The sequence below is a fragment of the Leptonychotes weddellii genome, chromosome 13 (genome assembly GCF_054177405.1).
Source record: "Leptonychotes weddellii isolate Sample4059 chromosome 13, ASM5417740v2, whole genome shotgun sequence".
Lineage (NCBI taxonomy): Eukaryota > Metazoa > Chordata > Mammalia > Carnivora > Phocidae > Leptonychotes > Leptonychotes weddellii.
Window position 1 is genome coordinate 43,559,491 of NC_138381.1, and position 27,430 is coordinate 43,586,920.

Below are 27,430 nucleotides of genomic sequence, written 5' to 3' on the forward strand. Positions count from 1 at the left end.
TCAAATAAATAAATCTTTAAAAAAAAAAACTAATGATGTAATGTGTGGTGATTAATGTAACAATAAAAAATTTAAAAAAAAGAATTAGCATATCTTTCTATGAAGAAGTCAGCTGGGATTCTGATAGGGATTGCATTGAATTTGTAAATCAACTTTTAAAAGTTTGTTCTATGAGCATATATCTTTATTATAATATGCTTCATTTAGAAATCCTTTTTATTTATTTTTTTAAAAGATTTTATTTTTATTTATTTGACAGAGACACAGCGAGAGAGGGAACACAAGCAGGGGGAGTGGGAGAGGGAGAAGCAGGCTCCCCGCAGAGCAGGGAGCCCGATGCGGGGCTCGATCCCGAGCCGAAGGCAGACGCTTCACGACTGAGCCACCCAGACGCCCCTAGAAATCCTTTTTAGTAAAAAAGAAATGAGACCATGAACCAACTTTTTATTTATAACGGAATGCTTCACGAATTAGCTTGTCATCTTTACGCAGGACTCATGCTAATCTTCTCTGTATCGTTCCAGTTTTAGTATATGTGCTGCCGAAGCCAGCACCACGAGCCAGCTTTTAAACCTGTCCTACACTTGTTTCAAGTGATAGAAACTTCAGCATGTCTGGAACTTTGTAATCTGGGGTTGTCTCACCTTCTGGTCTCCAGTGTCAAAAATCCTAATATAGGGTACAGGTTAAGTAAGCATGGCTTTTGTGTCCTAGAGGTTGGGAAGGCGTTTCTCCCTTGGCTGTCACTAAGTTTTAACTAAGAATGTAAAATTTGTTCACACTCTTAGGTTTATTAATTTTGTGAAAAACTACGAGAATCCAAATCTGACCATTTCTTTCACTACTGAGCGAAGTGTTGAGGATGAACTGAATCGTGAAAGTAACGGCGATGTCTTCACTGTCCTCATCAGCTATGCTGTCATGTTTCTGTACATTTCCATAGCCTTGGGCCACATCAAAAGCTGTAGCAGGTTTCTAGTAAGTGGTGTGTGTGTGTGTGTTGGAGAGAAGGGACAGCGCGCAGCATGATATCCTGTGTTTGCCTCTGCTTCTTTGGGGGGCGGGGTGGGTAGAAGGGCAGAGGGAGAGAGAAAAAGAAAATCCTGAGCAGGGTCCACGCCCAGCTGGAGCCTGACACTCGATCTCATGACCCTGAGGTCATGACCTGAGCCGAAATCAAGAGTCAGATGCTTAACCAACTGAGCCACCCAGGCGCCCCTGCCTCTACTCAGTTAACCCTAAATCATTAGGTTCAAAACTGGTTCACATTCCCCCGTTTTCATTGTATGTAGTATTTTCTATTTTCTGCATGTGTTTTCTTCAGTTCCAAATTTCGGGTTTATTTTAAACTTAGAATTTATTCCCCACAATCCAGTTTTTCCTAATTTGGCTACACCATCACCTAAGAATTGAAGCCCATAAAACTTGTTGCCAGGGAAGACCTAGAACATTTTTCATATCTTTTCTCAAACTCGGAGAGGACTTTGAACTCCAAATCGGCTGTACCCAAAAAGAGGTAAAATGAGGACCTTTTAGTCATAAGAGAGATTACAGTCTGACGATTTGTCTTTGTTGCATGTCTTAGGTGGATTCTAAAATCTCCCTTGGTATCGCCGGGATCCTCATTGTGTTGAGCTCAGTGGCGTGCTCATTGGGCATCTTCAGTTACGTTGGGATCCCCCTCACCCTCATTGTGATCGAAGTCATCCCATTCCTGGTGCTGGCTGTCGGTGTGGACAACATCTTCATTTTGGTCCAGACCTACCAGGTATGTTTCCATAGTCTCACAGAGCTTGCCGTCGGACCAAGTAGTGGGCTCCATTAATGGCTGTTCCGCTCCATGCAGAGTACTCGTGAGTGTGGACGGTGAGACAGCTTTGTTTCCTGTTCTCTGTGTTGCTGATTGGTGTCCATAACTTGTTCGGGACATTTTGAGACCAAGAAGTTCATCCTTCTCTTTGGGGAAATAGGTATAAAGTGAGAATTGCGTTTTAAAGATTTTTTTTTTTTTTTAATGAGAGAGAGAGAGACTGAGAGTGTGCACGGACAATCAGGCTCCATGCTGAGCACAAAGCACAAAGCCCAACTCGACTCGATCCCAGGACCCTGAGATCATGACCTGAGCTGAAACCAGGAGTCAGACACTTAACTGACTGAACCACCCAGGTGCCCTGAGAATTCAGTTTTAAGTATGTGTGCAAGAAGGGCTTGCGTGCTTGTGAAAAATATTTTGGATACAACTGTTATTAAAATGAGTCTCCAATAGTGTAGAAGAATCAAAGATTTGTCAGAGATGCCACTAAAAAGATAGGGCAGCATAGGACCTGCTGATGTAGAAAATGGTCTCAGTCATGATTTTTTCTCTCCTGGTGGCCTTACTTGGAGACTCAATGGCACAGAAGAGTGTCACTTAATGGTCCAGCCACCTGCAGCCTGCGTTCTGTGTATTTTCCTGATAAGATGATCCAGTCTTCCCTTGAGCGTCTCACCTGTTACCTAGCTCCGGGGCTTAGTGATTACCCTGGATGGATTATCATGACAAGTTTTGGTCCCACATCAAAGTTTATCTACAATAGGTAGAAGCTCCTAATCATTTTTCATTATCATTGAGTTAACACAAAGCAACAAAGAAGCAAAGAGATGGCATTGTTGTTTAGAAATGTTAATGGCCCGGGGCGCCTGGGTGACTCAGTCATTAAGCATCTGCCTTTCCGCTCAGGTCATGATCCCAGGGTCCTGGTGCTCGGCGGGAAGCCTGCTTCTCCTCCTTCCTCTCCCCCTGCTTGTGTTCCCTCTCTCACTGTGTCTCTCTCTGTCAAATAAATAAATAAAATCTTAAAAAAAAAAAAAAAAAATGTTAATGGCCCGTGTTTTGTTTTTTGTTTTTTGTTTTTTTAAGCGCGATGAACGTCTTCAAGGAGAAACTCTGGATCAACAGCTGGGCAGGGTCCTAGGAGAAGTGGCTCCTAGTATGTTCCTGTCATCCTTTTCAGAGGCTGTAGCGTTTTTCTTAGGTAATTACTCTGAAGTCTACCAATCCCACCGTTTTCTGAGCCTGGGGGTAGAAGGATCTGGGTATCTGAATATGTCCCTTTGTGTTGCTTCCTTGTTTAAGCTTTGATCTGTAATCAGAAAATATCAGAGTGGACCACAAGAAAAATTAGTGGCAGTATCTTGGGTATCATTTTGGAAGTGTCCTCTTTTTTTTTAGAGGGGGTAGGGGCAGAGGGAGAGAGACTCTTAAGCAGGCTCCACGCCCAGCGCAGAGCCTGATGCGGCACCCCATCTCACGACCCTGAGATCATGACCTGAGCTGAAATCAGGAGTCGGCTGCCCGACTGACTGAGCCACCCAGCGGCCCTCGTCTTTCTCATGTTGTTCATGACAGTGTGGATGTTGGGGTCCGGGCTGACAGATACCCTAGAACTCCTCTGCTGCTTTCCCTTTTTGGCACCTGTGGCAAATGTGGATCTTTGAAAACGGCATTCCCACATCCCCACAGGAGCCTTGCCAACACCCCACTCTGAGTGAAATCCACAGGCATAGACAGTCTTTCTCGGTCCACACAAATCATCGGGGAAGCAACCTCATTAACGAGCCAAGGTCATTGGACCTCACCTCACTGCAAGGAGCCAGAATAAGCTGGAACAAAAGCCAGCGCTTCGTGTCTTTCTTTCTTCTGGAGAAGTCACCATGCAGCCTCACTAGCAGGGCTGTCTGCCCCCGTCTGCTGTGTGGGAACAGTAGGACGAGAAAACCGAGTGCGTCTTCTGAGCAGGAGGCTGGATGAGAAATGCCATCATTCCGCCTGGGCCACGGGTGGAAACGCCTCCGTGGGCTGCCGGCTCCTGTCACCCGGGGCTGCTCGTCGGAGGCGGCGGGCTTTCAGAACAGACGCATGCCAGGGTGCAGGTCCTCCTTTCCACAAAGCAGCGCACTTTCACCTGTGGTCCTTACACTTCCTTTTGATGGATACAGGCGCAGAAAAAGTTATTTTCTCTTGTTTTCTCATCAGAAAATGTGGTGGTAGTAGCAACCAATACTGTGTCTCAAGACTGGAATGATTCTGAATGGGGACAGGAGGAGCAGGGGGCCCAGGTCTACAAAAGGCAGTTACGTGTTGCTGGCCTGGTGCTGCTAGGTTCAGTTTCTTTCTTTCTTTTTTTTTTTTTTTTAAATTTTTGTTTGTTTTATTTATTTATTCATGAGAGTCAGAGAGAGAGAGAGAGGCAGCGGCAGAGGGAGAAGCAGGCTCCCTGCCGAGCAGGGAGCCCGATGTGGGACTCGATCCCAGGACCCTGGGATCGTGACCTGAGCCGAAGGCAGACCCTTAACCATCTGAGCCACCCAGGTGTCCCTCTTTTTTTTTTTTTTTTTAAGTGAAGCTGTGAATCTAGATTTTTGTGTCGAGTCTCGCTGTTAAGTATTGGCTACTTTTTTTTAAAGACTTTTATTTATTTAAAGAGAGAACGAGTGGTAGGGAGCGGCAGAGGGGGGGAGAGAGAGAGAAGCAGACTCCTCGCTGAGGAGGCAGCCCGATGCAGGGCTTGATCCCGGGACTCCTGGATCATGACCTGAGCCAAAGGCAGCTGCTTAACCAACTGAGCCACCCAGGTGCCCTAATATTGGCTACTTTTTTTAAGAAATGTTTTTTCATCCTAAATGTGGACCATACAGGATACATCTGGCCTGTGGGCTGCTAGTTTGCAGTTTCTGGGTGTTAACCCAGTACTTCTGACTAGGAGCACCCTCATCTGATTGTAACGGAAGTGGGAGACTAATATTGTTGATCTAATAGCAGATGGAAAATACTGCTCTCCAGAGCAAAGCATAGAAGGTGCGAGAAGAAATGACTGATACTGATGGTGCCGAAAGTTCAACATGCATAGATTTGTCTGGAGAGCCTGTTATATACAGTTGAATTGGGTGTGAATTCCCACTGTTCTGATTAAGTAGGCTAAGGGGAGAGCTCAGGAACCTACGTTTTTACCTCCCCAAGTGGTTCCGATGCTTGATACCATTTTGCAAAACACCGGGTGTATGGGCTCTTTGAGTTCTGGTGTGACACCCCCAGACTTGGGCGGCATGCCTCTGGGGGGTGTGGGAAGCGCGGGTCTTCTCGTGGCTTCGGTCCGTCCTGGCTCCTCGTGTTGCTGTGTACACGTGAGTGTAAGACTTGCACAGGGTCTCCTGCTGTACGTGGAAGTGACCAGGCAGCTTCTCTCCCCCTGCAGGAGCCTTGTCAAAGATGCCAGCCGTTCACACTTTCTCCCTGTTTGCCGGGATGGCCGTCCTCATTGACTTCCTGCTTCAGATTACCTGTTTCGTGAGTCTCTTGGGGTTAGACATTAAGCGTCAAGAGGTAAGTTGTTGTCAGGATGACAGTCTGTTTACAGTCTAGAATCGAAGTGAGGTAGCAGGAGGGTGTCTCCTTTGTTCCTCTTTGTCCTCTCAGAAAAATCGTCTGGACGTCCTTTGCTGTGTCAGAGGCTCTGAAGATGGAACTGGCATCCAGGCCTCAGAAAGCTGCTTGTTTCGGTTCTTCAAAAACTCCTATTCTCCTCTTCTGCTTAAGGATTGGATGCGACCAATTGTGGTATGAGTTTGTGGTTTTCCTCATTTTTCTCCCCAAAACAGATTTGTCACATCCCTTCTAAGAAATCAGCTCGGGTGGGGCGCCTGGGGTGGCTCAGTCGGTTAAACTTCCAACTCTTGATGATTTTGGCTCAGGTCATGATCTCTGGGTCGTGGGATTGAGCCCCTTGCCAGGCTCCCTGCTCAGCGTGGATTCTGCTTGTCCCTCTCCCTCTGCTCCTCCCCCCTGCTTGCCCACATGCTTCTTTCTAAAATAAATAAATAAAATCTTAGAAAGTCAGTGTGGGAAGGAGATTCTGACAGCTGTTAAGTATATATATGAAAATGCAAAAGCAAATATGTACAAGTATATAAAATATTTTTCCAGCTGGCTTTTAGCAGTCAATATAAGCAAGTTTTTATTTTGAAGTAATTATAGATTCATAGAAAGTCGAGAAGATAGTACAGAGAGGACCCAGGTGCCCCTCACCCAGCTTCTTCCTGTGGTCTTACACAATTGTAGTTGAGCGTCAAAACCAGGAATTTGCCGTGGGCACGGCGTGTGTGTCTAGTTCCAAGTCCCTTTATCACGTGTGCAGGCTGCAGGAACCACCACCGCAGGATAACAGACTGTCCTGTCACAGCTCTGGTCACGCTGCCCCTCTGTAGTGCCACAAGCCCCACCCCCCCCCACCGTCCCGAGTCCCCAGCAGCCGTGTAGGAGCTTTTTGTAGTTGACACACTGCATGTAGCCACCAGTGATAACCTGTCACTCCTCTACGAAAAGACCGTGGCTTAGTCTGCAGTAACGGTGAAGTAATAGTAACACGTAACATCTCGTGAGCACTTAATATTGGGTGTGGTGCTAAATAGTGGGTACAATGCTGACTCTGGATTACCCCCCGATTTTCTCATTTAATCCACAAAACTTCTGTTACACATCTTTTATTTTTCCTGTGTTACTGATGAGGAAGTAGAAGCTGAGAGAGGTTAAGTGACTTCCCCAGGGTCACTCAAATCCTGGAGCCAGGATTTGAACCCAGGTAGTTTGACTAGACACTATGATCTCAGCCACTGTCCCCTACTCTCTACTTTACCATGGTGCATAAAATTTTCAGTTGAGAAAAGTCCTGTTTTTTATGTGCGGAAGATCTTATTTATGTTCTTAAGCTCCAGTACACGAAGCAGTCACTGTCTTTACAACTCACTTTTCATTCCAGATAGCGGTATTTGTGGGTGTCCTGTCATTCAGTATCGCGGTCCTGAACAAAGTGGAAATTGGATTGGATCAGTCTCTTTCAATGCCCGATGTAAGCTGCTTTCTCTTTGATCATGTGTAGCCAATGGTGTGAATAAATTTTCCCAACCTTGCATGCAGTTATTCCCGGCTGATGCCTGCTTTTAAATGCACGTGCTACAGGTTCCCCCAGGTTACAGGAACCGCCACAGAGCTCAGCAGTGGGGACCGTCTTAGCATTTGGGACTCTCAGGGCGAGGGGGGCAGCCGGAGAAATAGAACAGCAAGCCTTCTACCTCGTAGGGTGCCCTCCTGATGGTGGGCCAGCCAGAGAAGCACCTTGGGTGCAGGGAGGGTGAGGAGCAGGGAACCGGCTGGGGAGGGGACTCCTGTCTGGGCTGGGGCCGTCTCGACCAGCAGCATCCCAGTGCTGTCTTCATCTTTAGCCATTGTCCCCTTCGACATCGGCAGCACATTCCTACCTTGTCCTGTTCTCTGATCATTCTTTCAGGACTCCTACCTGCTGGATTACTTCAAGTCCCTCAAATACCTGCATGCAGGTCCACCTGTGTACTTCGTCCTGGAGGAAGGGCACGACTACACCTCTTTGAGAGGGCAGAACATGGTGTGCGGGGGCATGGGCTGCAACAATGACTCCCTGGTGCAGCAGATCTTCACCGCGGCCCAGCTGGACAACTAGTCAGTACCGCCTGGCGTTCTTGTCCTGTGGTGGAAGCCGCCGGAAGGGGCCCTTGGCCACAGTCCACATGGGCCTGTTTCTCACTAAAAATAGATTTGCTAGAAAATGTGTTGCTCAAAATCATGCTAACTCTAGCTTTACCTCAGCAAAAGCTTATTTAAAAGGACTAACTGACCAGCTCCCATCTCGAAGGGTTTTCCATTAAGTGGTGATGAAGTCTGTCCTTTGGGCAGCAGTGTAACATCTAGAAAAAGCAGTTAGGTTTCGAGAAAAAGGACTGAATCTGGAGACATCCCCCCCGTGGAGCAAGTCAGTAACTTCTCCCTCCTTCTTGCTAGTACCCGAATAGGCTTTGCGCCCTCGTCCTGGATCGATGATTATTTTGATTGGGTCAAGCCTCAGTCTTCTTGCTGTAGAGTCTACAACAGCACAGATCGGTTCTGCAACGCCTCAGGTACTTTCATCTCCTCTTCCAGATCTTTCCGTTTTCTCTGAAGACTTGCGACATTATAATTTAAAACTGATTTGCATTCCACCTCAGTTTGTGCCGGCGCCGGTCCCGTTTCCTTGGTCACCATCCCTGTCCTCAGCCGTGCTCTCTGAAGGGTGTCGTGGTGGTCTGTCTCCCTCCGCCCCCCACCACAAGGCTGCAGGCCAAACACAGTCCTGGTCGGGGGACTCTGGTTTTCAGAGTCTTCGGGGTTCTCCCAACACCACTAATGGTGTCCTTGGTTGGGGTCTGGCTGCAGCATCTCACGGGGGTGCTTCCCTTTGTTATCACTATTGCCCTACAGTTTTGTTAGGAGTGTTGAGGTTGTTCTCGAATTTTCTTGATAAAAACACGGAAGCCTTGGACTCTGATAATACCAGCTGAGTTCATCCTCCAGGGCAGGCAGCCTGCTTCGGGGAAGAAAGTTTGTACAGCCTGCGTCAGGTGAAGATGGACTCTCAGATGTATTAGACTGTGAAAATCACGTGTGTTGGAAGCTTTGGGGTCAGGGAAAAGATTCAGGGAAATTCCCCTCAGATCTTGAAATGTTTGAAAATAAAATCTGGAGCCTCGTTCTTCTCACCTCGGCCCCTCCTGTGTCTTTGCTAGTGGTTGACCCTGCCTGCGTCCGCTGCAGACCTCTGACCCCGGAGGGCAAACAGAGGCCTCAAGGTGAAGACTTCATGAGATTCCTGCCCATGTTCCTTTCTGATAACCCGAACCCCAAGTGCGGCAAAGGGTAAGTGCCATTGAGCCGTGCGGAGACGCGCCCCGTTGCGGTTATTTTGCGCGGGACGGCTGGCAGAGGGCTGGGGTGGAGGCAGCTGTCTGGGAGAGGTCCCTCTCTTCCCCTCCGCACCCTGCCCCGATCTTTTGTGAGAGCAGAAGAACCTCAGACACCCATGAGGAGAGCGTCTCCTCGTCTCCTGCTGGTTTCACCCTGGCTCGAGCGTGCGTCCCGCCCTCGGGGCTCCGTGTCCTGGCCCCCCTGCAGGAATGGCTGCGGAGCGCCGTGCCGGCGTCTAGCAGGCCAGGAGGGGAGCAGGGATGCACGGCGTCTCAGAACGCGTTCACGTCCGTCTCGGTGTCAGGGACAGCTCCTCGGCTCGGTCACGTCACCCCGGATTGAGGTTTAGGTTCTCGCAGCCCCGCCGTTCTTGCCAGCCTGTCTGGCTGTGAGCTTATGGGCTGTCTCGCGCCCTTACCCCATCGAGCCGGGCAGCCGGTTAGCCGGGGACGCAGGACGTCTGGGCCCAGAAATAGGGAAGATGCCTGGAAGTCTGGGGTGGGATGATTCAGAACCTTCTGTAGGAGGACGAGTGTCCACACGTATGTTAGGTAAAGCCTGGACTTCCCTGTTTTCCCTAAGAGTATATAACTCGACCAGAATCCCATCCGTCAGTCATGTATATCATGGCTGTGCTCGGAGACCCACACTTGGTACCGAGGAAAGTAGGTGCCTAAAAATACAAATGAGTCTTGCAGCTTGGTCTGCTTGCCGACTGAACGCTTTGGCCTACATAAAACAAATCCCAAGTACATTCAGCTTTTAGGAAAGCAACAGCCACCACTTACGGGGAGCCTCCTGCGCGCCCACCTCATCGCTCTCACCACACAGCCCGTGAGGAGGCGGCAGAGGACACCGCAGCCCAGACGCAGTCCCTTTGCCCGGGGTGTCGTGGCCAGTACATGGTAGGGCCGAGACCAGTCTCACGGCCATGGACTCGGGCCCTTGTCCTTTCCTTCCTGTTACACAACACTGCTGAGCAAACGCCGTAGGAAAACACAGATGCGGAAACGAGCGCCTCTGCACCCAAACAACCCGAAGCAGTAAAGAAAAGCCAGCGTGAGAGAGGATAAGCCAAAACCTCCACCATTCCCTCTCGGGGGCCTTCCCTGTCCCTGAAATCTGCAGCTGGGGTGCCTCTGAGCCCGGGATCGGGTGACTCCACTTGGCCTTGCGTGCTCAGGTTCGGCGGGGACTTCCTGGGGCCTCTGACACCACCGAGTCTTCCTGTAGGGGACATGCTGCTTACAGTTCAGCCGTTAACATCCTCGGCAACGACACAGGTGTCGGAGCCTCGTACTTCATGACCTACCACACCGTGCTTCAGACCTCTGCTGACTTCACTGACGCCATGAGCAAAGCCGTCCTCATCGCCAGGAACATCACCACAACCATGGGCCTCGAAGGAAGTGGTTACCGTGTGTTCCCGTACAGGTAGTGTGAATTTTGTACGCGAGGTGTCCTGGGTTAGGGCCCACAGCCTGGGGGCTCCCCTGGTGGGATGCTGACCCTTGGCTTTCATTCTGACACCGTCTCCATCATGAGCACAGGCAAAGAATATTAAGGGAAGTAGCATCTGGGCAAAGGAAGGCCAGGGTCTGGAGCACCCACCAAGGTCTGAGTGCCGGACCCACAAAATCTGGTCTCTGGGCTGGAGCTCACAATCTGAAGAAGACACACTCCGAAACAGCACCGGGGGGGAGGGCGCAGTACTGGGGGACCGGGCTTCACTGAGAGGGCGGAGCGGACGTTCCCGCCCGGTAGCCACCGGCTGCCCCTGACTGCCCCTGACTGCCGATTAGCTGGGACCAGTGCCTTTATGGAGGTTTTTCAGTTTTGTTTGTTGGGGTTTTCTCCTATAAAGTATTTTAAGAGATACCGAATTTGGAAACTATTAAAAAGTAGAAGAAACAGGTGGTTTTTTCCCCCACCCCTGTGATCTTGCTTAAAGGGGTTCTGACCCATTCCTGACAGGAGGACAGCCTGTTTTTCTGTGGAAGAAGTTCTCAGAACGGGTGTCCTATTTCCAGAGAAGAGCTGACTGACTTTGCCAAAAAAGCATTTTCTCCTCAGACCCCACACACAGCCCATTTGGTCTGAGGTAATTCTCACGATAGATCAGGACTTGTGTTTTCAACGTACCATGACATACTCTGTAAATGCCTATGAAGTGAAAAGGTTGGGCTTATGAACAAAAACTTTATCTAAAATACACATTTTGGATCAATAGGCCCTTCTTTGGGCGTCAGTGGTCAGAGGTTCATTTGAATTCCTGTGGAGGAGTCTTGCAAACAGAACAGGCAGTTTTTATGCAAGGGATGTCTGAGTAGTTCCAGTTTTGCAGTAGCAGCAGGATGAAAAATAAGTAGAGCTTCCAGAAGCAAGCACGAGCTGTAACAGAACCTTCTTCTCTCTTCTCCAGTGTGTTCTATGTCTTCTACGAACAGTACCTGACCATTATCGATGACACGATCTTTAACCTCAGCGTGTCCCTGGGAGCCATCTTCTTGGTGACCTTGGTTCTCCTGGGCTGTGAACTGTGGTCTGCAGTGATCATGTGTGTCACCATCGCCATGATCTTGGTCAACATGTTTGGCGTCATGTGGCTGTGGGGCATCAGTCTGAACGCAGTTTCCTTGGTCAACTTGGTTATGGTGAGTCCTGGCCCAGTTTGTCCCTACCTTCTGTGTCACTTCCATGAACTGTTTCTTGGGGTAAGAGACTGGGGCCAGGTCTTGCTCTTGGACAGGTGGGATGAGTGCTAATGGAGTGGGGACGTGGGTGGTGCGTAGAACAATGGAAATGTGACTGCGTGGTGTCATGGGGGTATTTTGCCTGGAACTTCTATCCTGAAGGGTTTGCAAAAACACGTAGCCTAATGACAAGACGTTTACTTTTTATTTAGAAAAAATGCTCCTTCCCAGTGGAATTCTCTACCAGCACCTTTTGCTTCCCATGCAATTGCCAGGTGCTTTCTGATAGTCTTGAAGATACGAGCTGAGAGAATATTAAAATAGCAGCGTGTCTGTACTTAGGATTCGAGCACTGCAGGGGGAGTGGCAGGGAGGCCCAGCTAAAGCAGATCTGAGGGGTGCTGGCTCTTGAGGGGTGGGGGTAACCCTACGAGGGTTCCACAGGTGCCCCTACAACAGGCAGGTCTGTAGAGAAGCAGAGCTCTGGGTGCTGTGCCGCCAGGGTCCCACGAGTCACCGGGTACACCTTCAGTTGGTGTGGTGGGGGCTGGGTGTTACAAGGGCTCCTGGGCCTCTGGGGCGCCCTGCACGCCAGATCCTGGGAGAGGAGTACCTGCCTGCTTAGCATTTTCAGCTGCAAGAGGGCAGTCTGACGGGAGCACTCTTTTTCAGAGCTGTGGCATTTCCGTGGAGTTCTGCAGCCACCTCACGAGAGTGTTCACGGTGAGCACGAAGGGCGGCCGCGTGCAACGGGCCGAGGAGGCGCTCTCTCACATGGGCAGTTCTGTAAGTAGCCTGGCCGGAGAGTTCCACACACAGTGCCCAGCCCATCAGCAGTGCTTCTCGGGAACCGGGAGAGTCAGTAGGGAAAACAGGATTTGAATTACTTAGCCACTCCCAAGGATGACACGTCTTCTTCGGGCATTTCACGGAACAGCTATATCCTGATGTTCTTTAGAACTGTTCCCTTTGGTGAATCCTTTATAGACCATGGAGCGGAAGAGAACAGAGAGGTTTGATTTGAGCACACGTGTTGACAGCAAGGGAGCTGTGGCCCTCAGAGCCCGGAGAATCTTCTTAGTTTAACTCCATAGCCTGCTTCCGCCTTTCAGCCAGTTACTTTGCTGCTCTAGAAAATACTTAATAGTTCTCATCTAAAAATACAAGGAAGTCTGTTTAAAGACAGAGTCCAGTGTCTACGCAGAATACACAGCTTTTACCCTTACACCTTTTTTTTTCAGGTCTATAAGCAGCAAATCAAACACTTTTAGGTAGAGTAGTACTGCTTGTCAGTAACTGAAAGCTGGGTTCGCCCCATTGCTTTGGGCCTTGCCCATCAGGAAATCGCCGTGAGGAAGTGTTGAGTTAGAGTAGGTTGGTAAGTGCTTTCCAACCGTGTCTCTTCTTTCAGGTGTTCAGTGGAATCACACTAACAAAATTTGCAGGGATTGTGGTGTTGGCGTTTGCCAAATCGCAGATCTTCCAGATATTTTACTTCAGGATGTATCTGGCTATGGTCTTACTGGGAGCCACCCATGGCTTGATATTCCTCCCGGTCTTACTCAGCTACATAGGTAAGCATTCTTATTCCTAATCAAGTGGATGGAGGAAGGAAAAGAGATCTAGAAGCATTCTTAAATGGTACTTAAAAAAATTGTGAGCGGAAAACAATCCAGTCTAGAGGTTTCGTGGTGGTCCAAACGGCTTCCTTAGTGAACTAATGCTTTTCCTGGAGGCTGCGCTTGGCTGCCGCGCGGGGCCCCGAAGTCAGCGCTGAAGGGGGAAGGCGCTTGCGTGGCAGCCCCGCGCCCCGAGAGGCCGGAGTGGCTCAGGCGCCAGGCCAGCCCAGTGGGGCTGCAGAGCGTGCTCATGCCCCGACTCACCGCCCGCCCCGAGAGCCGCCTCTGCTCCTCTCGTTTCAAGACTGTCCTTAAGATCTTTTTACTTCCGTGGCCACTTCAGCTTCCATAAATGACGTGTGGTTGGAAGGAGAGGACAGGACCAACTTGCTTTAGAGCTTTATAAGAAGCTGAGGCGTTGCCGGGGGGGGGGGGCGGGGGGGTTATTAATCTCGGGGGAATAGAAAGTTTGTACTGTAATAGAACTACCCTATCGCCTCTTCTCCTGAAGAAATGATCCAGAAGTTGTATTTTTTTTTTTAATCCCTCACAGGCCCATCGATAAATAAAGCCAAAAGTTCGGCCACTCAAGAGCAATACAGAGGTACAGAGCGAGAACAGCTCCTTAATTTCTAGCCCCTTGCGAGGTTTGGGGACTTTGAACTGTGTGTGTGGGTCGGTCGGTTTACTGGACAGTCGCTGTGTCGTCCGGGCGGAGCTGGACGCTAGATGGTAGCGACACCAGGCTCGAACAGCGGCAGCCTCGGCCCTAGTGCTTTTGGATTCAGGACCGCCAATCTGACGTGTGAAGCAGTATTACCTAATCGGAAGGCAGCCCCAGGACGCCCAGGGGCCTTCCACGTTCCCCGGGAACGAGACCTAACTCGGGCAGGCGGAAGGGGACCCAGGCAAAGCTGGGTGGGATCTGCTCCCTGACACCTTCTAAAGGCCAATCAATGCAATGTTTTTCCTTTGTTTTTGGAGTAAGCCATCACACAAGTTCTATACCCTATTTTTAGTAACACTTGAGAATGTTGTAGATACACTTTACTATAACATTTTGTAGTTTAAAGAGCTTTATTAATGCAATAAATTAACTTTGTACACATTTTTATATATATAAAAAAAAACTAGCAGGTGATTTCAGAATGTTGTAGGCCTCATTAGAGCTTGGTCTCCAAAAACCTGTTTGAAAAAAGCAACATGTTCTTCACAGTGTTCTCCTATAAAGGAAATACAGATTTCATCAGATGTGGCACAAAAAGAGGAAAACGAGAATGAACACTTTACAGCTCATAGATGTGTACGGTGGGGTTTTAACTTCTTTTCCTTCATAAAATACTTGTGTTCCTAAGCTTTTGAGTTGTCCTTTTTATTGGTACAGCTCCTGCCAGGGCTGTTGGGCACCTTCACGGTTCACAACCCCAGCAAACCGCGTTGAGACGGGGCTAGAGCAGCTCGCCTGTCCCGGCCACGCCATCCTGCACGGGTTCCTAAGCTACGTAAAGTCAGGGGGCCTGAAGCAGAGCATCACACGCTCCTTCCCCACCCTGAAGAAGCCGGATGCCTTAGGTTTCATAACTTGGGAGACAAGAGCTAAGATCAGCCTAGGTTTCCTAAGACCCCGGGTCATCTGACACGCCTTAGTCACCGTTTCCGGTTACCGTTTCTGGTCTTGTCCCTGAGTCCCCAGAAAGCAGCATTCCCAGATCAGCGGCAGGCCTGAGCTGGGCCCACACCGCCGCCCTGGCCAGAAGTGCATTCGCTGCAAGTTCCAGAGCGGAATTCCCCCCGAGCACCATCACAGAATTTTGTTTCTAACCCAGGAGTTCTTAGGAGAGCTCCCAAAAAGGCTTCTCGCCCCCAGCCTGCGTGCCTGCGTTCTCTCGCTACTGTGAGTCTGTTCACCCCCGCTCTCTCCACTGCCGCCACATCCTCACCTGGTGTGAAGTTAGGGTTCCCTCGCAAACGCTGGTTTCGCTGTTCAAAAAACCGAAATATAGTATAGAACAGCATGTTGTCTTCAGTCTGCTTCGCGGCATCTAAAAATTTTCGTGCAGAAATGTTCTCATGGCCGCCAATGCCCCGGATGAACCGTAAGGCCGCCAACACTTGGTGTTTGGAAAGAAGCACTTCCACGATCTCATCGTTCGCGGTCGAGAGTCGCTGGGAGGGAGGGAGGGAGGAAAGTCCGGTAAGTGCCAGCCATAGGAACAGACTGGAACGCAGTTTGAACGCTGCTGCAGCACAAGTTACCTTCAGCATATCCAGAGACAGCTGGTGGGCAGGAGGGTAAAAACTTTCTAGGGATAAGAGCAAACAAGCCTGAAAGACACATTTTCAAACTGGCTTCAGCATACGATGTTAGAAGGGTAAAGGTGAAGTCTCGAATCCCACAAGCACAGACCTGGGCCACATACCAAAGGCTTGGAGTCGCTGAGGACGTGGTACTGCAAGAACTGATGGAGCATGTAGAAGAGGTTGTGCTGGACCAGCGTCTTGATGACGAGCTCGTGTAAGTAGTGCTGAGGACAGAGACGGAAGGACAGCCCGTTCCCCAATCACCCCCTACACCAGAGGAGAGGCCAGGGGGTCCAGGGCCGGAGCTGTTCTAAGGGATGGGTACGTGTTTCCACGACGACGGGGAGAGGTTCACTTGACGCCACACCCCTCATCCCACCGCAGGACAACATGGTAGTGTCGGAAAGTCCCTCGGATTCTGAGTGCGGCCCCTGCTTCTCTAACTTGGGACAACACATGCTGGCTGGAAGGTACCTGTACTGCGATCTGAAACTGGTTGAGAGAGCGAATATACTCCATCAGAACGGCGATCACGAACTTATGAGGCACATCCTACGGAGGAAAAGAAAAAAGGTCTTCATATTAAAGAGCCGTGAGGAGGCCGCCTGCGGCTCGTTTCCCCACCCCTTGTTTCCACATGAATCTGGCCCAGTGGTGTATTTCACCGCTTTTGCACAGATCCCTCCAGAAGCTCCCGTGTCCACGGTCACGTTGTGGCCGAGTATCACAAGTCAAACTATTAGCACTAGCTCTTCACCAAGACAGAATGTGATTAGTCTGACTGGAGCGGAGTTCTACCCCGCAAACAGGATGCGTGTGGACGACCCGTCACCCACCTTCTCCGTGAACACCGACAGCACGTGCGTGTACATGTCGGACTGATCGATCACCGCCTGGGTCCGCACCGGCCTCTTGAGAAGCGGACTGCTCCGGCTCTGCCCGGCTTCCAGGGCCTGACAACACATTGCAAATGGGACCTCACCCATCTTCTCGAGAAGCCCAGAAGGCTCGATTCCTAGACCCCTGTGCGCCTCAGACAGGAGCAGAGGGTGGGCACTCCTACTCGGACAGAACGATTTCTCCCGTGCAGGCCGGGGCAGGCTTTAGGAAGCCAGAGTTGGTCATCTTGAAAACAGGCTAACGTTCACGAATGGGAACTAAAAGGCGTAAATCCGTTTCCTCTTGAGACACATTTTCTTAATCTTAAAATCCCTATTTTTTTTTTTTTTTTAAAGATTTTATTTATCTGACAGAGACCAGCGAGAAAGGGAACACAAGCAGGGGGAGGGGGAGAGGGAGAAGCAGGTTTCCCCGCGGAGCAGGGAGCCCGATGTGGGGCTCGATCCCAGGACCGAGACCATGACCTGAGCAGAAGGCAGACACTTAACGACTGAGCCACTCAGGCGCCCCTTAAAATCCCTAATTTACTTAATCACGGACTTTCTGGTGTTTGTTACCTAATAAAAACAGAATGGCGTCCTGCATCTTTGTTTTATGAAGCCCTGATCCTACAGTAAGTAAATACCACGTGTAAGACTCTCTGTCCAGATGTCCGAGTGGTAAATAAGCCCCCCGAAGCCCGGTGAGAAGACGGACCCCTTCAGCTCTAAGGCAGTCTGCCGCAGCGCACACCGTGCAGGAGCTGTGGCGGGGGCCTGAGAGGCTCTGACGAGCAAGGGCGACAGCTGAGGAAGCCTCGGAGCCAGAGCAGGGATGCACAGAAGCCCACGGGGGTCAGCCTCCTGCTTCCCACAGCCTCGTACACCAGCAGCAAGGCCGGGAAGGCTCTGGAAGAGCTCAGCCCTCCTCTGCCCCCTTCGCGTCTAACAGGACAGGGGCAGGCGCGCTCCAAGGTCACTCGGCCTTCAGCAGCCGGCGTCAGTCCTGTTACCCTGAGGAGCTGAAAGGGAGGGCAACTCTGGGTTTCGCACTGCTTAAAACCACTTCCACTCTAAGCCTTAGGACTCATCAGATCCTGGAAGTGAACTACTTCGTCCCACTTATGCTAACGGCACAGCAGAACCTGGTTCCGAGCCGTGTTAATGTTTCCAGGCTTGCAGACAGACACCTGAGCCTGCCATGTGAAAGCCCCGCGCTTAGACAGTCGCCATCCCGACAGGATGGTGACTGAGTGCCGACATGAGCCTTTCCTTCTGGGCTGTAAGAGCGACAGAAGTAAGAGGATGGGGCAAAATGATCATCCTTCTCATTCATTAGGTCTAGGCTCTGACTTAGCAGGAGGAGGTATAAAATAACACAAAGCTGAAACCAATTTTCTTATCCTTAAAACAGGTTAAGACCAAGGATCTACGACCCCGTGTGAGACCCGACACAGACGAGAAAGGGCAGAGCGTGCAGGCAGCGTCGGGCTGGTGGGCCGCACGCACTGAAGCTGCTGCTCCCGCCTCCGGCCACCGGGCCCCCGGCACGCGAGCCTCGGTGGCATCATGCCTCCAGAACCCCGCATCCTAATTAGGAAACACGGGGCGGGGGGGGTGGAGTGGAGCCCACACAGCTTACCGTTGTGTAGCTCTGCTCCGCGTCCAGGTATTTCTTATACTCGTGATTGAGTTTGTCAAAAACCGTGGCGATCACAGGTAAAGTTGCTCTGTCCGATTCACTCAGCACTGGAAAGAACGTTCACACAGGTCAACCGAGTTTACATCCGTTCAGAACACAAACACGCTGCTAGGATAGAAAGAACTAACCCCACAGGGCTCCCAGGGCAAACCTACCTCCAACGGGCATCCCAGAGAAATGGAATCGTTTGGAAACCTGGAGCCTAGACTTCACTCCCCAGCCCTTCCTGAGGACTAGAAAAAGTAGCTACGGAGGGTTTCAGCAGAAAGTGCTCAAAGCAGAGATCTATGTAGTGAGTGACTTAGATTCTGGAAAATGTCTGTTTTCAGGCTGGGGACGCCCTACCCTCAGATGCACCAGCTGTGTCTAGGTTGCTCTCACCTGGAACCATCCTATTTAGCTTTTTTCCCCAAGTCACTACAAGTCATTTTGATAGTTCATTACCTTTCCAGAGGGTTAAATAATCCACCCTTCAAGTGAAGGATGAGGCTACAGGCTGTGCACAAAGCAGAAAAATATGGCCCAGCTCCCAAGAAAGGGCTTGGGCAGAGCGCCCAGTCGTTAAGCGTTAAGTGGCTCAGTCGTTAAGCGTCTGCCTTTGGCTCAGGTCATGATCCCAGGGTCCTGGGGTCGAGCCCCACATCAGGTTCCCTGCTCGGCGGAGAGCCTGCTTCTCCCTCTCCCACTCCCCCTGCTTGTGTTCCCTCTCTCACTGTGTCTCTCTCTGTCAAATAAGTAAATAAAATCTTAAAAAGGGTGTGGGCAGCACAGGCCCAACCCTGGAATCAGACTGAGCGGGGAGGACTGGTCCACTTACTCTGCGAACAGACAGACAGAATGACCATCTTGCACTCCTTTCTCTGGAGGAGAAAGTCCATCAGTCTTCCTTTATCTGGCAAGAGGTTTACGATGGGCTGAAGCTTCACTTGGAGGTTCCAGAGGTAGCCTAGATGGAGGCGGCAGCAAATTTCATACAGGATGCAAATCAGAACAAAAGCCCAAAAGGTGGTTCCCTGAAACATTCATGGGGAGGGGGGGCAATCCTGCAAAGCACTGATACAATCCTGACCTTATGAAGCCAAGCGCAGCCTAGGACACGCAGGCCGTGCCTGACGATGGTAGGACCGACAGCACCGTACAACTGCGTGCTCGCTGGCTCCTTACAAGGTGACCCTCTCCGATCACAGGGGCATCGGCAGTGGAGCTCCAGAAACGAAAGGGGGGCGGGGTGACTCAGAGCAGTTCCATCCCTATACCTAGCCCCCTTTTTACCCTTGAAGGTTGAACAAGATGCTAATGTGTGGTATGAACTTGGATCCTATACTCTGATTTCTCCCGCAATGGCTCTTCAGTCAAAAGGTAACTCTGGAGGCTCCCAAGGGAATTTCATAGTGCATCCATTCATCAATCCATGACTTTCCCGAACACCTACACTGCCAGGGAGTGCCTTTCTCAATTGGGGTTCCACAAGAGAATTCAACACTGCATTAAACATGATCTGAGTGATCCCCTTCTCGATTCTCCCACAGCTGGTCCAGAGCTAGTGCCGTTCTAGATGGAGACGAGAGAACTCCACATGCAGTGGATCCCACGGGCACCACGGCTGATTCTCCCTAAGAATCCCAGGGGCCGAGGCAGGAGAACGCACGGATGACTGAAGACAGATGTAGGAAGTCCTCTAACGGGAAGATACAGGGGCTAGGGGGTTACCAGGAAAACAACTAGCAGGGGCGCCTGGGTGGCTCAGTTGGTTAAGCGACTGCCTTCGGCTCAGGTCATGAACCCAGAGTCCCGGGATCGAGTCCCGCATCGGGCTCCCTGCTCGGCAGGGAGCCTGCTTCTCCCTCTGACCCTCCCCCCTCTCATGTGCTCTCTCTCTCCTCTCATCCTCTCTCTCAAATAAAAACAAACAAACAAACAAACAAAAAAACAACTAGCATCCCCAGGGAGCTTCCCCAGCACCGTGGGAAGCAAAAGCGCGCGTCCCTGCACAGACGGAACAGAAAAGGGCTCGGGCACACGCGGGTGTGGCCCTGGGGTAACGACAGCACAGGGCCTGGCGCACCGTGCTATGGGCTCTGGCTTTTTAGAACGGACAGAGTTGAATGGGCCAAAAGCAGGGGAATGGGCATTCTTAGTTAATTTTAAAAATAACATAGGCTCAGGATAAAACACGGAATAATAGCGAATGGAGTATAAAGTGAAAAATTTCCCATTCTGGGGTTGAAGGGAGTCATCATCTCTGATTCACCTTGGAAACGGCACTGGCTACCCCTGCCATCCCAAGGCAACAAGTACTGTCGTCTAACTTGACGATCGTCCCCTCTGACCCACCTTGGCTTGCACTGATAATGATATCAGGCTGAAAGACAATCCAGGATGAGGAATCTGCGTGTTATAGGAAGTGGTAAACCAGGAAGAGATGAAAACAAAAGACAAACCCAGCTCCGACTGGCACTGCCCGCCCCGCCCCCTACTTGCAGAGGCTCCTCGGCTCTGGGCGGTGAGGGAAGTTCCCCCGCGGACTCCCCGAGACCTTCAGATCATTTGCAGCTGGCAAGGCCAAGGCCACAGGACCCCTCTCAGACACCAGTATAAAAGGGGGCAACAGCCTCCCTTCGGTGCACAGCAGCAAGGCCTTTGTAAAGGATACAGAGTTTGCACGGGACAGGAGACTGGCTGGTCACAGGAGCGGGACCTGCAAATGCAAAAAACACAAGCGTGCAAGGACAGTGCCATCAGAAAACGCTGCCAACACCAACGCTTAGGATACGAAATGCAGTACTTTTTAAAGCCTTTGGTAAATGTTTATTCAACTGTAGTTAAATGAGAAAGGAGTCAACGATCTTGTTCCACTGATAACACATATAAAGAGGAAGGGGGAAGTCGAGAACAATCCATGAAAATGTCCTCCCAAGAAAGGGAGAAGTATCAAGAATTCATTCAGAGTTAATTCTCCTGTAATAACCAAAGATGACTTGTCATCATCAAAGAACTGAGAAACATCCCTGGATGATTCAAAATTAAATCCCCAGGTAAGTAGCTGGTATTATTTCAAACTACAGAAATGATCCTTGAAAGTATAGTCTTCGCTGATAATATTTCAAATAAAAGTGTTTTGTGGCTTGTCTAAATAATTAGCTCAATTCTCCACTGCACAGAGCAGGTCCAGGCGCCGAGCTCTCATCTAGCAAAGAGACCCCAAAAAACCTCACATGACAAGGACTCCTAATGACCAGTTACACTGCCCGTGCGTCAGGCGGGCAGCCCTCAGTGAACCTGAGACACACAGCCCTGCAAACTAAACGTCATTCCCTGTTCTGTTCCCATCACCCAGGGACAATCAGAAGATAGGTGTTAATCAGCGGGTTGGAAAAGACCACCCAAAAGAGGAAAGGGCCCACGGGTCAGACAAGCTACAGCAAAGAACGCTTGCAGTTAGCCCCTGAGGGTGAAGGTCTTGCACATGGGCCTCAACTCTGGCTGCCAATCACGTGGACTTAACTGCCCTCGGTCAGAGCCAGATGCCCTTGGTTTTTAAAGCCCCCCAGGTGATGCTAATGTGTAGTCAGCTCCAGAAGCACTGATTGAACAGACCAAAAACAGAAGGGGAAATGAGAGCAGGTGCCTCATCCCAAATTTGCCGGCGTCATCTTGCAAAACAGGCTAACAAGCTCTTCCTGACGGCACGCCCTGCAACCGCACAGGGCGGGCAAGATGCAAAGATGCTACAAGCCTGCAAGGGGCTTACAATCTAGCAGGAAAAACAAGACAAACAGTCATTAACTGTAAACAATGCTTTACCAACCCACACTCTGGAGGCCAGAGATTCAATGGACCTCTGAATCATTAACCTTTATCTAGACTATTATTTTGATCACACCTGTCACTTGATTTATTGTAACTAGCCAATTAGAACCTGACTGCATTCTGACTAGTCCCAAACCACCGGAACAGAGCAGAAGGTTTTTAATGTCTAGAGTTGCTTTTCCCTCCAATTTGCCAGCAGTTACCTTCATACCAAGTAAGCAGCACCGTTGGTGGTATAGTGGTGAGCATAGCTGCCTTCCAAGTACGCAGCAGATACAAGATAAACACTTGACACAACCTTTTTTTTTTTTTTTTTTTGAGAGCGCGCGCGCATGGGGGTGGGTGGGGGATGATCTTAAGCAGGCTTCATGCCCAGCGCAGAGCCCGAAGCAGGATGGATCTCATGACCCTGAGAGCATGACCTGAACCAAAATCAAGAGTGGGAGAGAGGCGCCTGGGTGGCTCAGTCGTTGAGCGCCTGCCTTTGGCTCAGCTCATGATCCCAGGGTCCTGGGATCGAGCCCCGCATCAGGCTCCCTGCTCCACGGGAAGCCTGCTTCTCCCTCTCCCATTCCCCCTGCTTGTGTTCCCTCTCTCGCTGTAAATAAAATCTTTAAAAAAAAAAAAAAAGTGGGACAATTAACCAACTAAGCCACCCAGGTGCCCAGACATGACCTATTCTTTTAATGCTAACGTTATTAACCCAAGCAAAGGAAGATGCTGGAAGGAACACAGGAAGCCAAAAGACTTAAACTAAGAACTAGCTCCTTCCTCCCCCAATGCTGCCAGAGTCATTAAGCTTCTGGCTGGTTCCACAACTCAAGGCAGGCAGACTGGAGGCGGTGCTCTTGCTAAACTCTCAGCCGCAGCCTGCCTGGAATCTTCCCTGATAGGTGCAAGCACCTCCTGACTGCAGGCGGGGCCCAAGCCCGCAATACCATCTGACAGGGATCCCTTTTAAGAAGAAAACATTACTACCGAAGCTCCAAACGTGTGCCCTTCTGACTAGCTATACGCACTGAAATTTCAACTAGCTTACTCTAGACTCCGATCTCCTTTAAGAGAGAGCTGAATGGTTATTCCCGTGAGCTCTAGCTTGAAATCAACTACACTGGGAAGAGGCAAAAACAAAAGCCCAACGGTTTCTTTCTCCTTCCCTGAAATCCTGACCTCCTCTCTTCTCTGACTTCCTCCTCCCACCTCGTGTAGGGCAGATTTCGAATAACCAAAGCAGCACAGCCTTAAGCTCTTACGGTGGCCACCAATGAGAAGAAAATGCAGTATTTAAGCTATGACACAGAGTGTCTGAGAAAGACAAGGAAAAGTGATCCCAGGTTCAAATAACAGCCAGAAGCAGCCACGTTTAATCTCAGGGTTATAGAGCATGGGCAAACAGAAAATGGAGGGCATATTCAATAATTAAACAACTAAAAAAATCTCTCAGCTTCAATGGGTAATCCCGACTGTTTTATTTATTTTTATTATTTTTTAAGTAGGCTCTACGCCCAACGTGGGGCTCAAACTCACGACCCCAAAGAGTCACATGCTCTACCAACTAAGCCAGCCAGGCACCCCTCCAAACTTTCCACTTTTTTTTTAAGATTTTATTTATTTGACAGAGAAAGACACAGCGAGAGAGGGAACACAAGCAGGGGGAGTGGGAGAGGGAGAAGCAGGCTTCCCGCCGAGCAGGGAGCCCGATGCGGGGCTCGATCCCAGGACGCTGGGATCATGACCTAAGCCGAAGGCAGACGCTTAATGACTGAGCCACCCAGGCGCCCCCAAACTTTCCATTTTAAAGCTCAGAGAAATCATTCCATTTTCTTCAAAAGAAGATTCATGTATCTTATAAAATGCTTTTCACAACAGCACAATTTTACTAATATGATCAGAACTTTCATTAAAAAAAATAAAAAAAAAATCCCCCCTCCCCCAGAGCACCTGAACCCGGTAACCCCTGTGTGCCCTCGTCATTCCAACCGCCAGGCGGGGGTCCCCTTACCTGCCATGGGGATCTGGTAGGGCTGAATGGAACGCGCTGGGAGCACCGGGTGATGGAAGGTGACAGTGCCGTCAAACTCTCCCCTTAACTTGATGTCAAATATCACCGATGTCTAAAGTGGAGAAAAGTAAAACTCGGATGCCAAAACAGGCCATGCTGGACTCGGCTAGGCCTGCCCCTTCCATTCTCTCACATCCTGCCATTCCTGTCAGCTTACAGTCTGCGCACACCGCACCCCCACAGGCTGGTTCTAAGTGGGGGGGAGTGTGCTGGGGTACCACAACTCTGTGACACAGTTCCCCACGCTCACGTGGACACGCACACTCCTGGCACTGATGTTGGGCAGACCCTGAAGAGCCTGAAGTGATTCCAGCAGATCTTTTTCACTTTAACTCACACCGCCTTCACCAGTCAAGATAAGGGTGTCACCACCCTGCAGGAGGCGTGGGACAGAATAGCCTGTCTCTGACCAGATACCCAGCTTACCACGTAGAAAACAGGACCCACTCTAGTCTTTCTCTCGGGCCGCAGAGCCTCAAAATCATTATCACTCAGCATTATCCTCTATCCTCACAAAGGAAGCACCAAGCTCACGTGCTCATGTAAGACTGTGGTTCTGCAGTAAATTCCCAGCTTAGTTGATTCAACCAAATAACTGGGACAGACTCAAATATCCTCATGTGCTACTTTCTGGAATAGTCTTTAATTCACTGTAATCAACAGGGAATCACTCTTTTTTTCCTAAACCATCTAGAATACCAAACCTATTTGCATCCAGAACACCAAAGCTTTAGCACCAAAAGCACTTTCTAGTCTTTGTTCTGAATGTTTTGTCAATTTTCACATCTCTTCAGCAACCCCGACAGACCAGACATGCACACACAACTCTTACCTCTGTATCCTGATGATGAACGACCACCAGGTTATCCACCACATTGAGGGCAAACTTCCCCGTCCGATTTAACTTTAATATGTGCATCTTTTTACAGGCACCTTCTCTGTAGGATAACACAAAGGTCAAAAAATACATCGACAAGCTTTAGTGCGTATTTTAAAATTGGAGAAAGAGGACAGCATTAAATATACCGTGGTAGATGATATAGGACTACCTCCGCTCCTGTACTATTGGAGGTCCGAGAATGATGCCTCAAGAAGAGAACGTAAAGCTGTCCGTATCTAGAGAACAAAGAGACAGATGTCACAGCGGGCCACTTGAAACTCCTCCATTCTAAATGCCGTATGAGGTCATCAGAGTTATTTATGACATATTCACCAACAGAGTGTTTCACAGCCAACAATAATATTTACGAAGTGCAGTTAAAAAAAAAAGCCAATTATAAAGTGAAAAGGGGGATGCAAAACTAAATATACCTCAATCACAACACTTTAAAAGGAAAACACAAACACACTGTCCAAAACTACTAGAAAGAAATATGTGTTAATAGCTATTGTGGAGTAACATTCATTTTCTCTAACTTTCTGTGTCTTCCAAGTTTTATGTAATCAGTATATTCCTCGATATGAGGGAAATCTAATCTTCATGTGTAAGCCTCGTGAACCACGAGCGCTGCTACGAGTTGTTCCCGTGTGCGCACTGCTCTGCGGCGGCCGAGATGAAGGGGGGGAGTGGGTCCCTGTTGCCAGCGGCTAGGACTGTTCCCATCGTACCTATCCTCTAAGCCAGGAGGACACAGAAGACTGCCTTTAAGAAAAAGAAAAAAAAAAAGGGCGCCTGGGTGGCTCAGTTGGTTAAGCGACTGCCTTCGGCTCAGGTCATGATCCCAGGGTCCTGGGATCGAGTCCCGCATCGGGCTCCCGGCTCAGCAGGAAGCCTACTTCTCCCTCTCCCACTCCCCCTGCTTGTGTTCCTGCTCTCACTGTCTCTGTCTAATAAATAAATAAAATCTTTAAAAAAAATAAAAAGAAAAAAGGCATTCTAACTGCTAAAAAATGTTACACTTCAAAACCACTCTTGTAGGCCAAAGAAGAATCAGAAGTAATCTAGGAACAAAATTTTGACATTTTTGAATAGGGTTAGGGGTGCACAGGGTATTCTTTGTATCAGTTTCTATTACTGTGTGTTTAAAACTTCCATAACGAAGTATAAAAATTGAGATAATCTGCGTTTACAAATAAAAGATATACCTTTCTACATAAGTAATTCAGTTCCATGTTTGTTAGTTAAAAATCTATGTTCTTTAGGGCAAGTAGGATATATTTTAGCTAAAAGAAAGTCCTTGATAAGCTTCAACTACTCACAGAAAAAAAAAAATTCCAGAACTACGACACCTAAAAAATAGACTAGTCCAATGTTTTCATTTTATTAGGCGAGAATGGTAAAAAAAAAAAAAAAAAGAAAGAAAGAAAGAAACTTCCCTAAGGTCACAAAGCTAGTAAAATCAGCAAAGAATGCCAGGCCGACGGCAGGTTTCCTGTATTCATAAAATCTAGGCACTGAAAGGGCAAGGGGGCATCTTGATCATGTGCCAAAGGGCAGCCCTGCAGTGCTTATGATGCAATTCTACTACTTCTAACACCAAAAGCAATTTCAAGCAGGAATTCTCTCAAAAGACAGACATACATGGTCGCCATCGCGATGTCTCTCTCGGAAAGGTTCAGCTTAGTTGACTTGGGCACAGCTGGTAATTCAATCTCAAACTTGGGCAGCTTCGACATAGTGCCAGCCTGTTTGGGTGATACAAGTATTAGGAAAAGCCGATTAAGCCCCTCAGATACTTCAGCATTCCCTACATAAAACCACTGAGGATATGCACACACTGTGTGTTTCCATCCTTTCCAAAGTCCCAACCACTACGGCCTGTACTCCCTGGGATCTGTCCCCACACAAGGAGTCGCTCTTGGGGGTGACAGGAGGGTAGAGTGTGCCCTCTAGTGGTCAGAAGTGGTGAGCTCATTGGTTGGAGGAACTTGCCCCTTTGAAGTACTTGACACCTCAGGAGGTTAGAGGAAGGGGCCGGGAGAGGGACTTTTCCTAAAGAGAGGCTCACTCTTACCCGAAAATAGAAGGGCTGCAGCACATTGCCGAGGACTGTGGTAGACAGCAGAATCACGGCACCCTCGGGGCAGTACATGTACCAATTCACATTGATATTCTGGCTCTTCAGGAGTTTCAGATTTCGTTTCTCTGGTAACACCTGAAGCAGAGTTCAAGAAACGGAATCTTTATTTTAAAACAGTAAAATGGAAGGGGCGCCTGGGTGGCTCAGTCGTTAAGCGTCTGCCTTCGGCTCAGGTCAGGATCCCAGGGTCCTGGGATCGAGCCCCGCGTCGGGCTCCCTGCTCTGCGGGAAGCCTGCTTCTCCCTCTCCCACTCCCCCTGCTTGTGTTCCCTCTCTCGCTGTCTCTCTCTCTGTCAAATAAATAAATAAAATCTTAAAAAAAAAAAATATAACAGTAAAATGGAAGACAACTGACAGGAAATTAAGAAAACAATAAAAAACAGGGGCGCCTGGGTGGCTCAGTCAGTTGAGCATCCAACTCTTGGTTTCCGCTCAGGTCGTGATCTCAGGGTCTTGAGATCCAGCCCCAAGTGGTAGAGCTCCACACTCTGTGGGGAGTCTGCTTCTCCTCCCCCCTGCCCCTCCCCCCACACAAGCACACACTCTCTCTAAAATAA

The 27,430-nt window shown here is 49.5% G+C and overlaps 2 protein-coding genes and 1 non-coding gene across 6 annotated transcripts in view; 1 reads left to right on the top strand and 2 right to left on the bottom strand.

Annotated features, from left to right (window-relative positions):
• The window catches only part of NPC1 (NPC intracellular cholesterol transporter 1), a 46,772-nt gene extending 32,318 nt beyond the window's left edge, over window positions 1–14,454 (top strand). The window contains exons 12-25 of the mRNA XM_006734631.3: window positions 789–978; window positions 1,586–1,768; window positions 2,900–3,014; window positions 5,235–5,362; window positions 5,456–5,596; window positions 6,795–6,884; window positions 7,323–7,510; window positions 7,850–7,965; window positions 8,611–8,740; window positions 10,022–10,222; window positions 11,211–11,442; window positions 12,154–12,267; window positions 12,893–13,055; window positions 13,654–14,454. Of these exons, the coding sequence (XP_006734694.1) occupies window positions 789–978; window positions 1,586–1,768; window positions 2,900–3,014; window positions 5,235–5,362; window positions 5,456–5,596; window positions 6,795–6,884; window positions 7,323–7,510; window positions 7,850–7,965; window positions 8,611–8,740; window positions 10,022–10,222; window positions 11,211–11,442; window positions 12,154–12,267; window positions 12,893–13,055; window positions 13,654–13,736 (2,074 nt within the window). The 3' untranslated portion in view covers window positions 13,737–14,454. The remainder of the gene's footprint in view (window positions 1–788; window positions 979–1,585; window positions 1,769–2,899; window positions 3,015–5,234; window positions 5,363–5,455; window positions 5,597–6,794; window positions 6,885–7,322; window positions 7,511–7,849; window positions 7,966–8,610; window positions 8,741–10,021; window positions 10,223–11,210; window positions 11,443–12,153; window positions 12,268–12,892; window positions 13,056–13,653) is intronic.
• Window positions 448–554, bottom strand: LOC115941394 (U6 spliceosomal RNA). Its single transcript, XR_004076149.1, has one exon. It is a non-coding gene; the product is annotated as a U6 spliceosomal RNA (small nuclear RNA).
• The window catches only part of RMC1 (regulator of MON1-CCZ1), a 21,333-nt gene continuing 8,061 nt past the window's right edge, over window positions 14,159–27,430 (bottom strand). The window contains exons 6-20 of one of the 4 annotated variants that reach the window (XM_081801491.1): window positions 26,808–26,948; window positions 26,375–26,478; window positions 24,880–24,969; window positions 24,686–24,791; window positions 23,794–23,905; window positions 20,635–20,679; window positions 20,316–20,369; window positions 18,799–18,927; window positions 17,922–18,028; window positions 16,238–16,354; window positions 15,876–15,953; window positions 15,521–15,625; window positions 15,357–15,425; window positions 15,041–15,266; window positions 14,159–14,285 (exon numbers count right to left, since the gene is read on the bottom strand). In XM_081801491.1, the coding sequence (XP_081657617.1) occupies window positions 14,212–14,285; window positions 15,041–15,266; window positions 15,357–15,425; window positions 15,521–15,625; window positions 15,876–15,953; window positions 16,238–16,354; window positions 17,922–18,028; window positions 18,799–18,927; window positions 20,316–20,369; window positions 20,635–20,679; window positions 23,794–23,905; window positions 24,686–24,791; window positions 24,880–24,969; window positions 26,375–26,478; window positions 26,808–26,948 (1,557 nt within the window). In that variant the 3' untranslated portion in view covers window positions 14,159–14,211. Of the gene's footprint in view, window positions 14,324–15,040; window positions 15,267–15,356; window positions 15,426–15,520; window positions 15,626–15,875; window positions 15,954–16,237; window positions 16,355–17,921; window positions 18,029–18,798; window positions 18,928–20,315; window positions 20,370–20,634; window positions 20,680–23,793; window positions 23,906–24,685; window positions 24,792–24,879; window positions 24,970–26,374; window positions 26,479–26,807; window positions 26,949–27,430 lie in introns of those variants that run through there. The other 3 variants (XM_081801490.1, XM_081801493.1, XM_081801494.1) reach the window with 3 other exon arrangements.